Source organism: Physella acuta, unplaced genomic scaffold, assembly GCF_028476545.2.
Source record: "Physella acuta isolate Inbredline_101_S28 unplaced genomic scaffold, ASM2847654v3 ptg000871l, whole genome shotgun sequence".
Lineage (NCBI taxonomy): Eukaryota > Metazoa > Mollusca > Gastropoda > Physidae > Physella > Physella acuta.
This window is the reverse complement of record NW_026732388.1, coordinates 35,869-49,088: the sequence shown is the minus strand read 5'-3', so window position 1 is coordinate 49,088 and position 13,220 is coordinate 35,869. Positions and strand designations below refer to the sequence as shown.

The 13,220-nt window shown below is 33.2% G+C and overlaps 1 protein-coding gene across 3 annotated transcripts; it reads left to right on the top strand.

The window, feature by feature from the left end:
- The first annotated feature begins 1,121 nt into the window (after positions 1-1,121).
- On the top strand, positions 1,122-12,951 carry LOC131952374 (uncharacterized). 3 transcript variants are annotated; one of them, XM_059314996.1, is made up of 5 exons: positions 1,201-1,392; positions 5,356-5,415; positions 5,856-8,286; positions 8,653-8,722; positions 12,269-12,951. In XM_059314996.1, the coding sequence occupies exons 2-4, from the start codon at positions 5,410-5,412 to the stop codon at positions 8,685-8,687; spliced, it is 2,472 nt and encodes an 823-aa protein (XP_059170979.1). In that variant the 5' UTR covers positions 1,201-1,392; positions 5,356-5,409; the 3' UTR covers positions 8,688-8,722; positions 12,269-12,951. The 3 variants fall into 3 exon arrangements, with proteins under 3 accessions (XP_059170976.1, XP_059170979.1, XP_059170977.1); XM_059314993.1 differs by lacking the exons at positions 1,201-1,392; positions 8,653-8,722 and adding an exon at positions 1,122-1,190; XM_059314994.1 differs by lacking the exon at positions 8,653-8,722.
- The last annotated feature ends 269 nt before the right edge of the window (positions 12,952-13,220 follow it).

Here is a 13,220-nt window from a genome sequence, read left to right as displayed (position 1 = left end):
TACTTCCGTTAACCGGAAATCGCTCAAAATTTGAGACCATCAAGATAATAAGATCTTATACCTGTTTAAAATTTCGTCCATTGCGTTCATTGCTTTTTGTAGTATTGTGTGTGTATATATATATATATATATATATATATATATATATATATATATATATATATATATGGTTATATATGGCTATATATGGTTATATATATATATATATATATATATATATATATATATATATATATATATATATATATATATATATATATATATATATATATATATTGTTTTTGTTTAGTTAGAGTGATAATTTGTTTTGTTGTGTTGGCCTACATTGTGTGTTTTCTCTTATTTCTTCAGAGTACTACTTTCAATTTATTTTACATCATAGCGAAGCAATGAAATACAGCTTATATATATATATATATATATATATATATATATATATATATATATATATATATATATATATATATATATATATATATATATATATATATATATATATAACCAGTGGCGTAGCGAGGTCGGGTGTCACCCGGTGCGGCACTTAATGGTGTCACCCCCCAGAGGCGTAGCGACCTTTCCCTGGGACAAACTTTCAATTTTTGATTCGCACCCCCCTCAAACTTTCGATTTGCAGCCCCCCCCCTCCCCCTCCACCCTAGTCGGGATTTGTCAAATTTGCTCTTAAAAGACTTTTTAACATTCGGATTACTCGCTTAATTAAGTGGAATTATTACTTTTCTCTTTATATTTTGCTATTTTTTTGCCTTGGTGTCACCCCCTAATGGTGACACCCCTCCTCGTTACGCCACTGTATATAACGCTGGAAAACATTTGACCCCCCCCCCCCCCCCCCCCCTTTGAGACGATCCTGGCTACGCCAGTTAGAATTATAGATATAATCTAAATCTAGTTCTATCTAGGCTTTTGTATCAATATCTCCACCTACAAAAACATTCACATTTTAAAATTAAAGAATAAAGAAAAATAGTTGGGCCTTTATAGATCTAGAATCTAGATCTAAATCTAGGTTTAAATTACTGAACTGGGCATTTATGAACAGAACGCCGAAAAACTTAAAACATTTTTTGCACATCATTTCCGCCTATTCATTAATCAGGGTAAATAACTGCTGTTGTACTAAGATGGCCGCCGTTTTTTTGCTTGTATAAAAAATAGAAAAATAAAACATGGTCAGTGGATATTATTATTATTTTCCACATTATTTAGTCTATTATTATACAACACAAAGTTTCACTTTTTAATTGATGATCTATCAGCATTTTAATGTTATCAGAAATTGTTTGCAATCAGTTTAATTCTAATCCAACCAGCGGCACCCGATCTGATCTCTTGATCTAGAAAATCGGATCTAAAAAAATTCACTAAAACATGGTCAGTGGATATTATTTTACCTCAACACATTATCTTGAATCTAGTTTAGATCTAGAATCTAGTCTATATTATACAACACTTAGCTTTACTTTTTCATTGACATATCTAGTTCTAGGCCTATCTGCATTTGATTAAAAATTTTATCATAAAATATTTGATTTGTGTTGGGAATGATTAGCATTGATTGAAGATACCGATGTCCGATATTAATATTAACATTAGGCCTATAGATTATAGATTCTTCCAAAAATAGGTGTGTTAGGTTTTTAATAGCCATGTATTTTTAGTAACTACCAGTAACCTTACTGTAGGCCTATAGGCCTACCCCTTTTTTAAATTAAGTTCATTCTATTATCGGACACTGGTATAAAAATTCCCCCAATGTTTGCAATCAAACATTGTTTAGGGATGATTGAGGATATGAATGTCCGATAATAACTTAATATGCCTATGATAACACTTTTAATAGACTTCCGAAAATAGGTGTGTTAGGTTGTTAGTAGCATTGTTATCTGGACTAAATTTTATGGTTTGATTAGAAACTAGGGTTAGGGGCGTGGCAGGACTAAAGTTGGGGTTAGGGAAAGCATTGACATTAGTTGCGAGTTTAGTAAGCCATTTATGTATCACTGTATATTATTTAGTTACCTACAAGTATCCGTAATCTAACACACACTTTTTAAAGAAGATTCTGTTAATTGACACTGGTATAAAAATCCACCTTGGTGTAGATCTAGATTTCTTATTTTATCTAGATCTAATTATGATTAAAGCAGCAAAAAATCAAATCTACATAAAAAGTTAGATCTAGATAAGAAGACAAGACTAAACTAGATTGATAATCATAATACTTGTGATCTTTTTTAACAAAAAACACATACCTAGGCCTCGATCTAGATTAGGGGTCATCTATTTATGACGTCCACAATTTTTTGGGATTTTGGACCCCCCGTCCACAAAAATCCAATTGTTTTCCTTATAAAAGTCCATATGCGTCCACAAAAGTCAGTTTTTTCCGGCCCCCCCCCCCCCCCCCCCCCCGCGGACGTCATAAATGGATGACCCCTTATTCTAGATATAGTAATTTAACAGGTGGTAAGCCTAATCAATGCAACACAGTAAATTACTACACTGCAAATGTATTAGGCCTAAAGATTCTACCAGTCTCCAAGATTTGGTTAGCTATCGTATGACATCAGTATACCCAATACTTTAGAACTAGACCTATATTATAATAATATATTTAGACTTAGCTAAAGGAACCAAAGTTTCCAAATTAATTAAGCTGTCATAGGATTTAAGTCATAAATCTAGGCCTTAGTTACTAATCAACTCTAAGTTAACCCTATTTAAAATTTATTAAGCCTACCTATTTAATGTTATTACTTAATTCCTAATTTTTATATAATTAAGCCTAACAGTAACAGTCTAAATTTAATAATTATCCACTTATGCTACAGTTAGACTAAAATGTAAAATTAATTTAAATCCATGCTAATTTGTTTTTTTTTTTGCAAAGAGAGTGATGAGTTTTTGTTTCAGTTTAAAATAAATTTTTAGTTAGGCAGAGCAGTAGTATTTCTTTTACCAGCATACTGTCCTGTAGCCAATCTAGTTTGTAGGTTATAGCTGGGTAAAAAGCAACTAGGGTTATTAGGCACCAGTCGGCACTCCAGCCCCACAAAGCCCCCCAAGTAAAACTTGTTATGAACTGAGGATCTGACAGGGTTGATGCTTGAATGATAACATACTAATACGACTATGATCCAATAGAAAGTAAGACAGGGCGGCGTTGATACATTTCTTATCTTTAATTACATATATTGTACACGACTACATCTTACTACATCGACGACAGACATGACGAAGACTTCCACATCCTAACACGACAAAAACAAGACTCAGACTGACTTCAACTTTTTGCCCTAACAACAAAGCCATACTCTCCCACATCATATCCTTCCTTGCATCGTCACAATCACCATCTTTTGACAATACCCATTTCACTGCACACATACTCTCAAACCCTCAACATCTTTTATTAATACACATTCCACTACGCACATATGCTCAAACTCATTCAATACACCAAGGTTCATTCACAACAAAACTGTTAATCTACTTCTGAACTAACAGACAAGCAGATAAATTATTGTATGTAATTTATTACCCTCATGGCTCAGCATGGAGGAGATAAATCAGGAATTAATCGCTCTGCTCTCCCCTGAAAATTTTTCACCTCCTTAAGACCATTATGTGAACTGTTTTTTTGGAAATTTCACTTGGTAATAAACCTCATAAATTTATTACAGCCATTCTTTTGTTCAAATCTTTAAGCATTTGCTGCTGTACATTCTATGATTAGAATAATTATATTCTGGAATATTTTTTTTCCGCAGTAGTTGTTGATACCAAAACTAATAGCTGACCTTTGTCTTAATTTACCATGATATAAAGTTGTTTTATTCTCAGAGTAAAACTTGATTGATCAACATCATTTGTTAGAAAATCAAAAAACTAATTAGATTAACGTTTCCACTAGCTCATAGTTATCATTGGTTAGCCCACTGAATATGACACTGGTAATAATTTAGACATTTATTGATTATTGATTGGACTTTTGTCAAAATGTTAATAATACTGTTCTGATCTGTATTGAAGCAATCATCTGAAGCCAGCCAGATAATTTTTTAAAATGATAATAGGTCTGCCAATGCTTATTTTTTTTTAAGGACAATAAAACCACACCTGCTTTTAACTCACCATAAAACTTCTTTATTGGTAACAGGGATTGCTGTTCTTAGATCTCAGCCAGGCAGAGGCTCCATGCTATGTCATTTATGACCCTTGTGGTCCAGCAGGGAAGAAGTCAAAGACCATTTTTCTCCCTTAAAAACTTCTCACTTCCATGAGAAAGCATTATGTAATTTTTTTACCTATAGGTAACACAGAGGCCTGTTATTATATCTCAAGAAAGCAGGGATAGCATGTTATGTCATTTATGACCCCGCACCAGCCTGGAGATCAAAGAGGAATCAGTACGACTGCTCTCCCCTCCACATTTCTCTCCTCCATGTTATGTCATTTATAGCACACATGGCTATACAGGGGAATGCACTAAGGCAGATTATTACCTCCCCTATTTACACTCAAAAATCTTAACTCAAGAACTGCTGTTGTTCCCTTCAATACTTAGCATTATCTACTCAGTTTACTATCAATGTGTGCAAGAAATGTGTAAAACATGTGTATAAATATCATATTAAATTTAAATTAGCTTAATTTCATATATACAGCCACATTCCAGTGGGACATACAGAAATAGTTTTAGGGGATAGTTATGCAAAGTTCATTGAACTGTGTCCACAACTTTGATTTCATACCAGCTATTACTGAGGTTAAATTTTAACTACTCTACACCACTGAGTAGGCCAATATTTGAAACAACATAGTACTAAAGATTTATTTGCTGAATTAAATTTGAGAAAACAAGCTAAATACAAATTGCAACTGACAGTCACAAAGCTATTGTAAACACTATAACACTGTTATTAAAAAATTACAACTTAAAACAAGACCACAACTCTATTTGCCTAAAGAAGTAGCATACTACAATTAAAGTTCTTAACAACACAACTGCATTATCTATCTTTTAAATATACTAGTTATATTATTTAATAACAATTCAGTATAGATTTCAAATATAGATGATCTACTGTAGTTCAGTTTGTGTCTAATTATAATGTCTGTTGTACCTGCCGTGTCTGTGAATTCACTGGTGTAATGCACTGGTCTTGCCTGTAGAATCACAGCGTATGAAAGTTTGGAAATGGACACATTGTAATAGATAGTATTACTTGGAGTCTGCCAATACAATTTCTTAATTATCTTGTTTTAGTTAGCTATATTTTGTGTAGATTAATATTAAAACTATTCACATGCATTATTACTCTTTTTATACAGGATATAGGAGATCTCTTTGTTCCTTAATGAAGCTGATATTGTTCGTTGTGTACAATGGAGGTAAACATTTTCTATTAGTAATGTTGAAAATCTATCTATGTTTACATTTTAATTTAGTTTGGGTTGTAATGAAAGTCTCTAGTTTGTTTCCCTCAACATCCCTAAGTCGTCCCCTGTCGTCCCCTGTGTCTTCCCCCCCCCCCCCCCCCCCCCCCCTCATTTCTCATGGGCGCCTGACTTGAGTTGGGGAAAGTAAAGCTGATTGGGTATATGCTGAGGTAAAAGAAACAGATGAATATTCTCTATCTGACTTCTCCCAGGTACTTAACCTACTTTACAAAAATACAATAGGATTAGAATATCAATGTATTGCTTTCATTATAATTTCCAACCAGCAATTTTTGGATACTGGTAGATTTACAAAAAAATTTTTCCAGTGCATATGATTATTTGTAGTTAATGCATATACTTATATGAGAGTTTTAAAATTCAATCTTCAGGAAAATGTTAGTGTTTCAAGGCATGTGAAGCCTGAGCCAGCACACAGAGGAGATTTGTCAGCCCGCACAAAATCTATCAGTGACAATCCTTTTACACCGCAGTATACCCTGCCCCCAGGAACAGATCATATGCAGCCGATGCAAATTCCCAGCCACTCTGAGCCCCCTGTTGCTCACTCCAAATATGATCAGTCGTCCGCCAAAGATTCAGACCTTCCTGATGAAGATCCCATTGATTCTGAGAGTATTAAGGGAATATTTGGCTGGGAAACAGTGGATGATACGAGTATTCCTTATATCTTAAGGAAAAAGAAAAAATTTGTTTCTGTTAGAATTGTTGAACGAAAATTGCTGAGCAAATATCCCAATACTTTCCCTGATGAGTTGGGTAAAAAGGATCCTTTAGTAAGCTATTTTATAACTGATGCAGAAGCAAAGCTTTTAAATGAAATCAATACAGCACATTGTGATTATGAATATGGACACAATCCATTTACAGTAAAAGATTTAATTGTTGACCTGGAAGAATTTGAAGAGTTTTTTAAAATTGTTAAGAAAACTTTTCCCGCAGATGTTTTAGCTAAAATAGGTGGTGAAGTCACAACATCGCACAGAACATCTCCAACCAAACCTGAACTCTCTCAATACTGTGGCTGGATGCAGATTAACAATACAGTATCGCCATATATACTCAGAACAGAGGGCTCAAAACAGGTGAAGCTTGTCCCACTGTCAGTGATTGTATATGCTGCAGGGCTGCTCACTAACACCAGCGTGGATGGATTGCTTCCAACCCCACAGGAATGTGCATTATTGAATGAAGCATGTAAGGCAGCTGGCTTTGAGTTTACATTTGGCAAAAACACGAGACTCATATCTATAACAGAGGTGCTACAAAGGTGTCAGGTCCAGCTCTTCGACCTTCCTTTTAAAAATCCATTTCAGCATGCACGCTACTTAGATCCTCGAACTGGCCTGCCTTCTTCCAGCCCTCTACTGCCACCCGTGTCTCACCCTGTCACCATGCCATCAATGGTACACCACCAGAGCACTGTAGCGCGGCCCTCCTCCCGTGGTCAGCAACAAACCAATCTTGAACTGATGGCTGCCAGTGGACACCCAGAGTTGAACCCATTTCTATCAATCTTTCAACGTCAAGGTTTTCCTGCCTCTCAGTTGTCTAGCACTCTGCATGACTATCATGGAAACACCAACTCCTCAATGCTGCGACCCTCTCCAGGCTTGAGTATGGAGCCCCCACGTTTGTCATCTCAGCGGCCTCACTCTGCTTCGGAGAAAAACATTGACACCAGTGGCTCAGCTGCTTCGGCGATGCCTGGATCTCTCTGGGCTATAATGCCTCGGGGACCACCTCCTGCTCATGCTAATAATGTGACCAACACATCACTTATGTCAAAAACTCCCCCAATACAACCTGAAACACCAATATCTTCAGCGTACCAAGTTCCCTCTCATCCCCAGCTACACCAGGCGAAACATTCGTCATCTATACCTGATATTAATCACCCCATATTCAGAGGCTCGCACAACATGTCCTCAAGGGCAGGTCAGATGATGGCCAAAGACAACTCCGGACACATGGTCAGGTACCCTCCACCAGTCACAGGCTTACCTCCATCCCCACAGCAGTATTCACCAAATTCACCATTTCAGTTTGGGGTGAACCAGTTTGAAAGTTCGCTGTTTGCTAGAACAGATGCTCACGAACAGAGATTAGTCCGCGATGCCCTGGGAGTTAGCCAGCCTACAAGAAGACTCAGCAGTGAATCCCCACAGAACAACACATCTCATTACTCTTCCCTGTCTCATCAAAACAATAACATCCCCAGATCTAACATGGATCAGTCTTTTCAGCTAGGAACCGGGAGCTTGTCTTGTGCCAGCAATAACAACCACCACAAGGCAGATCTGTCACAGATGATTTCAGCTTGTTTGGTCAACGGCAAGAGCATATCATGTTTAACAGTCAACACGCCATCTCGAGCTGGGAACTTTTGTCTTGTGGAAGCCGTCTCCAAGCTGTATTTCCCCACGGTTCCTCTGTCAGAGTTTGTTAAAGTTTTACAGTATGTTCTGAAAGTCAACCTCTATGAATGCACAGCAGAGGAAGAGAAAGCATTTGTTCAGTACTATAATCTTCCTGTTAGCAAGCTCAAGTGCAACAAAATAATTAAAGTCCATGACTTAGAAAACTATTTCCCTCAGTTGAACTACATGTTCACTAAAAGTTCAGCTGACCAGCCCCAGCTCTCAGGCAAACCAGCAACTCACCCGTCAATGAAGAGACGGTCCAGCTCTCCCATGGCTGGAGTTTATAAAAGAAGCAACAACTCACCTTTGCCAGGCCCATCAGCCAAAATGCTGCAGCCGAAACATGACAATCTAAGTCATTCTTCAACGTCTAATGGAGGTAAGTATTTAATTAACTATGGTTTGATCCATTAAGAAACTGCTGTGAAAATGAACATGAATGATGAATTGAAGGTGATTCATTTTAAAGCATCACCTGTTAAAATATTCTGGAAGTGTATGATGCATAGATTATATTAAATGCATATTAATGATTATTTTTTTAAATTACATTTTAATATGAATTGCATTAATAAAAGAAAACAATCAGTGTCCTGTACAAATTATAGTATTATACATTTTTATGCTTATTTTAGTTATCAAATTTTGTTGCTTATTTAAAAAATATTCTTATTGTTGTATTTAACATTACTAATTTATTTTTATCTATAATTATTTTTATTTTTATCCGCATGTTCATGGAAAGACTCTAATTCTCAAACCTCCATACAGATACTTTGAGTAAATTATCTGACTAGACAAGTTAGTGGATAAAAGTGTGTATTTTTCTGAAACTCTGCTTAACACTTTTTGTTTTTTGTTATGTTTAAAACTGAAGTAACAGTATTTCTTTTAAGAAAGAAAGAAAATATAATACACCTAATTTTTTATGCATTTAATAATAACAGTTTATTCCAAACTGAATGGATAACATTTCTGTCACCTGCTTTGTATCAGCTCTTATGTATTTAGAGCTGTTAAAAATAACTTAGCAAAGAAATGAAATGTATACAATTAAGGGGTTTAGTAGCCAAAATAAAAGTAACTTTTTCCTTGAATCTTACTTAAAAAAAAATAAAAATTGACATCAAAGGTGTGTTGTAGTTTTCTTTCTTGCACGTATAATCCACTTTTATATTTAACAATCTTCTTTTAGCTTTCAAGCTGAACAAGAATGCGCAATGTATAAAGCATACACCTAAAATTTCTTTATCTTAAAGTTAAAGCAATCACTAACAATAAAAAATTACACTGAATCTTTGCTCAGCACTTTTTCTCTGTAACCATTTCACTAAAATTTATGAAATAGATTTTCTTGTATCTCTTGTCTATCATTTGTACAGCACACAGTTATCACCATTTTGCAAATGTGGGATGCTTACAATTTCCAACTATCTAATTTATTCAAGCTGACAGTGTTTGAAGAATGTATTATTTTTATATCCAAAAATTTCTTTTTTTGAAGACAGGTATCTCCCCAATTCATTATAGAAAACACGTTTTTTTGTATATCCATTCACTGCCAATTTAAATTTTTTTTATAATTAGGAGTGGTTTAATTAACTTTTAAAAAGTAACCACGGTTATTTGATAGTTTTTCTAATTAAAAATACTTAATCTTAATTGATTCATAACTTTTTTACTAATTACTTTAATTTAATACATTTTTCAGTACTCTAATCAGGTGAATCTTGTTCTTAACCTTTGATTAATATTATTTTCAATATAAAAAGCTTTATTTTTTTAGTAAATTAATAAACTTCCTATGAGATTATACAGTTTCAGCCAATCAGAGCTGCTTTTATTTTTGCGTTTTTCTCAAAACTGCTTTTTTGACACCTCGTGCACAATTTTTTTAAAACGTTACATTGCTACTTTGCTTTAATTTAATATTCATGTTCAGAATGTACCATTCTTAAAATTGATTTAAGTTTATTCAGATATTCCAAAAAGTGTTCAAGATATTTTTATTTATTATTTGTTTATTTGGACGTCCACAAAAAATTTAACATTTGTAAGTAGTAGTCTCCTCTGGCTCACAAACTCAATCTCTGTTTACTTTATGTCCTGTTTTATAAAAAAAAATATACTCAATTGCTTAATGCAAGTCTGGAAAAAGTCTTGAAAAGTTAATGTTAGACTTCAAAGTCTGGAAAACCACTATTTTTTGGGCTGGCTTTTAAAAATATCTGGAAAATGTTAGGAAATTAATTTTAGAAATAAAACTTGTCCATGATGTCTGTTAGTCCATGTAAACTTACCTTGGAATTATGCTAAGACTATATAAAATTGTTCTTTATTAAAGAGTGATTGCACATGGACACTGTGTACCTCTCTATTTTACACTATTTTTCTTAAAGGTATTCAGAGGTTGGAGGCAGTCATAAATTATTTTTTATTAAAGTGGTTGGGTTGGTGGGGCTGTAGAATGAACCATTTGATGTCATTTGTGGCTGTCTAGTTATTAATGACTATATGGGGTATGATAAAATTAGTTTAATCAACTTGACGTCATATTACTTTTATTGAACCTTATGGACACTTCTCGCTTCTAATGTTTCCATAACAAACTGTATCTCCCCTTTTTTCGTGAGCCATACACACCTGATCATGTGAGCATTCCACAAGCGCATTATTTAAATTTCTAATTTTAAAACGTTATTTTGAGTTGGAAAAAAAACAACTAAATCTATATTGCCTTAGGCTTTGACACATGATTTGGTTGCACAATCTATCATGGCCTAGGTCTAGATCTTGTTTTTTTTTTTAAACTTATGTTTCAATTCTTAGAAATTTTTAAAGATAAACTAATACCGTGGATTTTTTAAAAAAATGTGTAGCGGTCAATGCCCCCTTCTACCGCTTGTAAAAAGTGGTTGCTTCTTTTCTTAGGCAGGCGGTATACAGTTACATCTGATACATTTAATCACCCATTGAGCTGGTGTCTTTTTAACACAAGAACGGCAGAGTTAATTCATATATTTTCTATGCAGTTTTTTTTTAATTTAAATTTTTTTTTTAGATGTTATTATTTTGATAATAAATTCACCTTGTGGACGTCCACATTGACCCGAACTCCCCTGCCAGCCACAAAAGTCGATTTTTTTCTTCAGACCCCCGCCCCCCCCCTCCTTGTTGACATCATAAACGGATTTTTGCTCATGTAAAAGAAATTTTTTTTATTATAAAATATCTTTTTATCAATCAGATTCAAATAAAAGTGGAACAAAATATCATATGCATCATTATGTTACTAATTTAAAGTTTTCACTTTCAGTTCTTAAAGGTTAATACTTTTATTTGAGTTCTTAAATGTTAATACTTTTTTCATAATCATGCACATAAATATGCTACTACATATAGTAATGCCATCAATTTTCAAGGTCACAACAATTTTGAACACATTTTCTTACTTGTGTTCATATGTATAGTAATGGTATACAATATTAGCCTCCTATGTTTATAAATCAAGAGATTTCACTTTTGGGGTGATACCTATTCTTAAATTGGTTTTAGTGGAAGTGTCCTAATAAATCAAAGAAAAAGTAATTGATCATGGTTGTATTATGTTAAAAATTAACCATTTAAAATATTTTTAGTTGTTTTTAATTTACATTAACTTGCTTCAATTTATTTTTGTTGTTGTTGTTCTTAAAATGTTTTTTTTAAAAACAGTTAGGTATTTACTACTTTGTTAAAATATGTTATTTAGGTTACAATGTTATGGGCATAATACTGTTACTTGTCTAAGTAGTAACTGTGATTTATTTTTATTAATGCCAAATAATAAATATTTTCTATCAGATACTATGAAAAGTATATGACACTTATTTGGTTTAAACCGAAGTTAAAATACTTTTTTTAAAGCAGATACTGTCATCTTGGAGAAACGTATTCTTTATTTTTAGTACATTTTCCCCTTTATTGGTAACTACATCATTTAAAAGCATTAACCACCAAGCACAGAGAGCGGCTAAAGGGTAATTTATTGTAATTAGTTTTAAAGATTTAACACAGCAGGACAAAACAAGCTGTCACAGTTGGTGTTAAACTTTAAAAACATGGATCAGCATAAATACCTTTGTCAAACACCTTGCTTTCGTATCACCTTTGTTATTTTAGTTGTTGAAGTAAATTAACATAGAAAAAAAAGTTCACCTGCTTCTGTAAAGTAAACAACATACAATTTTTCTTTTTGTTAAAGTTGAATTAGTCGGCAATATCTAATCAATGTTAATTATTTTTGTGATAGAATCAAGTTATGATATATATAAAAATGTGTATTTGATTGAAGACAATGACTGTTGTGTTTTCTGTTTCAGGTACCAGTTCTAGGCATCGTGATGACGCCCCTGTTATAGTCCTGGATGATTAACTTGACAGCATAAAAAGAACTTCAAAACACGTTTTTATTGTACAAAGTAAATTTTGAATTCAAAGAAGAAAAAACTCCACAGCAAGGCTTCCAGCTCTAACAAGTTTGGTGCAACAATTGCTGTAGAGTATTGTAACTATTTTAAATTTAAGCTGAAGCAGATTTACATACAAGTCTAAAGAAGTTTGTTAATGTTTTATCATCTGCCATTTAACAAACTTTATTTACATAAATAAAGTATTTAACAATCTTTTCAGTGTTTAATCATTTAAGTAAAGCTAAAGAAAGATGTTGATATTGTAGATACATAAAATGCATACGTTATAAATTTTACTATTGTCCTCTTAATTTTAAAATGCACAATGACATGAGATTGTTTTTCTTTCCATTTCCTGTTATCTATGACACCAAACCGAAGCTTAAGCCCTGTGCTTCATCACAGTTTGCCAAACAGAAAACAAACCCAATCACTCGAACCATTTTTCTCAGAAAGATTATTTTTGTACATTTAATGACATGTTAAACGTTAAGAACAATGTTATCCTCTATAATATTATCAAAAGTATAAACCTGAACTCATTCTTTATCTGAAGTGGGGTGTTACTTCAAGTAATCGGCATTGTTTTTTTTTTTAAATACCTTCTTTTTAATAATCCTTTTGTAACTTAATAATGGAGGAAGTTTAATGTAAATAGTGTTTTTTATCCTTTTAGGGTCAATATTATTTTATTAATTCTAAAAATAAAATAAACACATTAATTTTTTTGAGCTAATGTTTCAGCAGGACAATACTTGCTGTTAAAGTTCTAATTTGTAATATGTAAAAAATTAAGAACAGGTCTATAAATTGTTTTAAAAAGAAAAGTTCTTATTTCTTGCTTTATTTTATTTATTGAAAA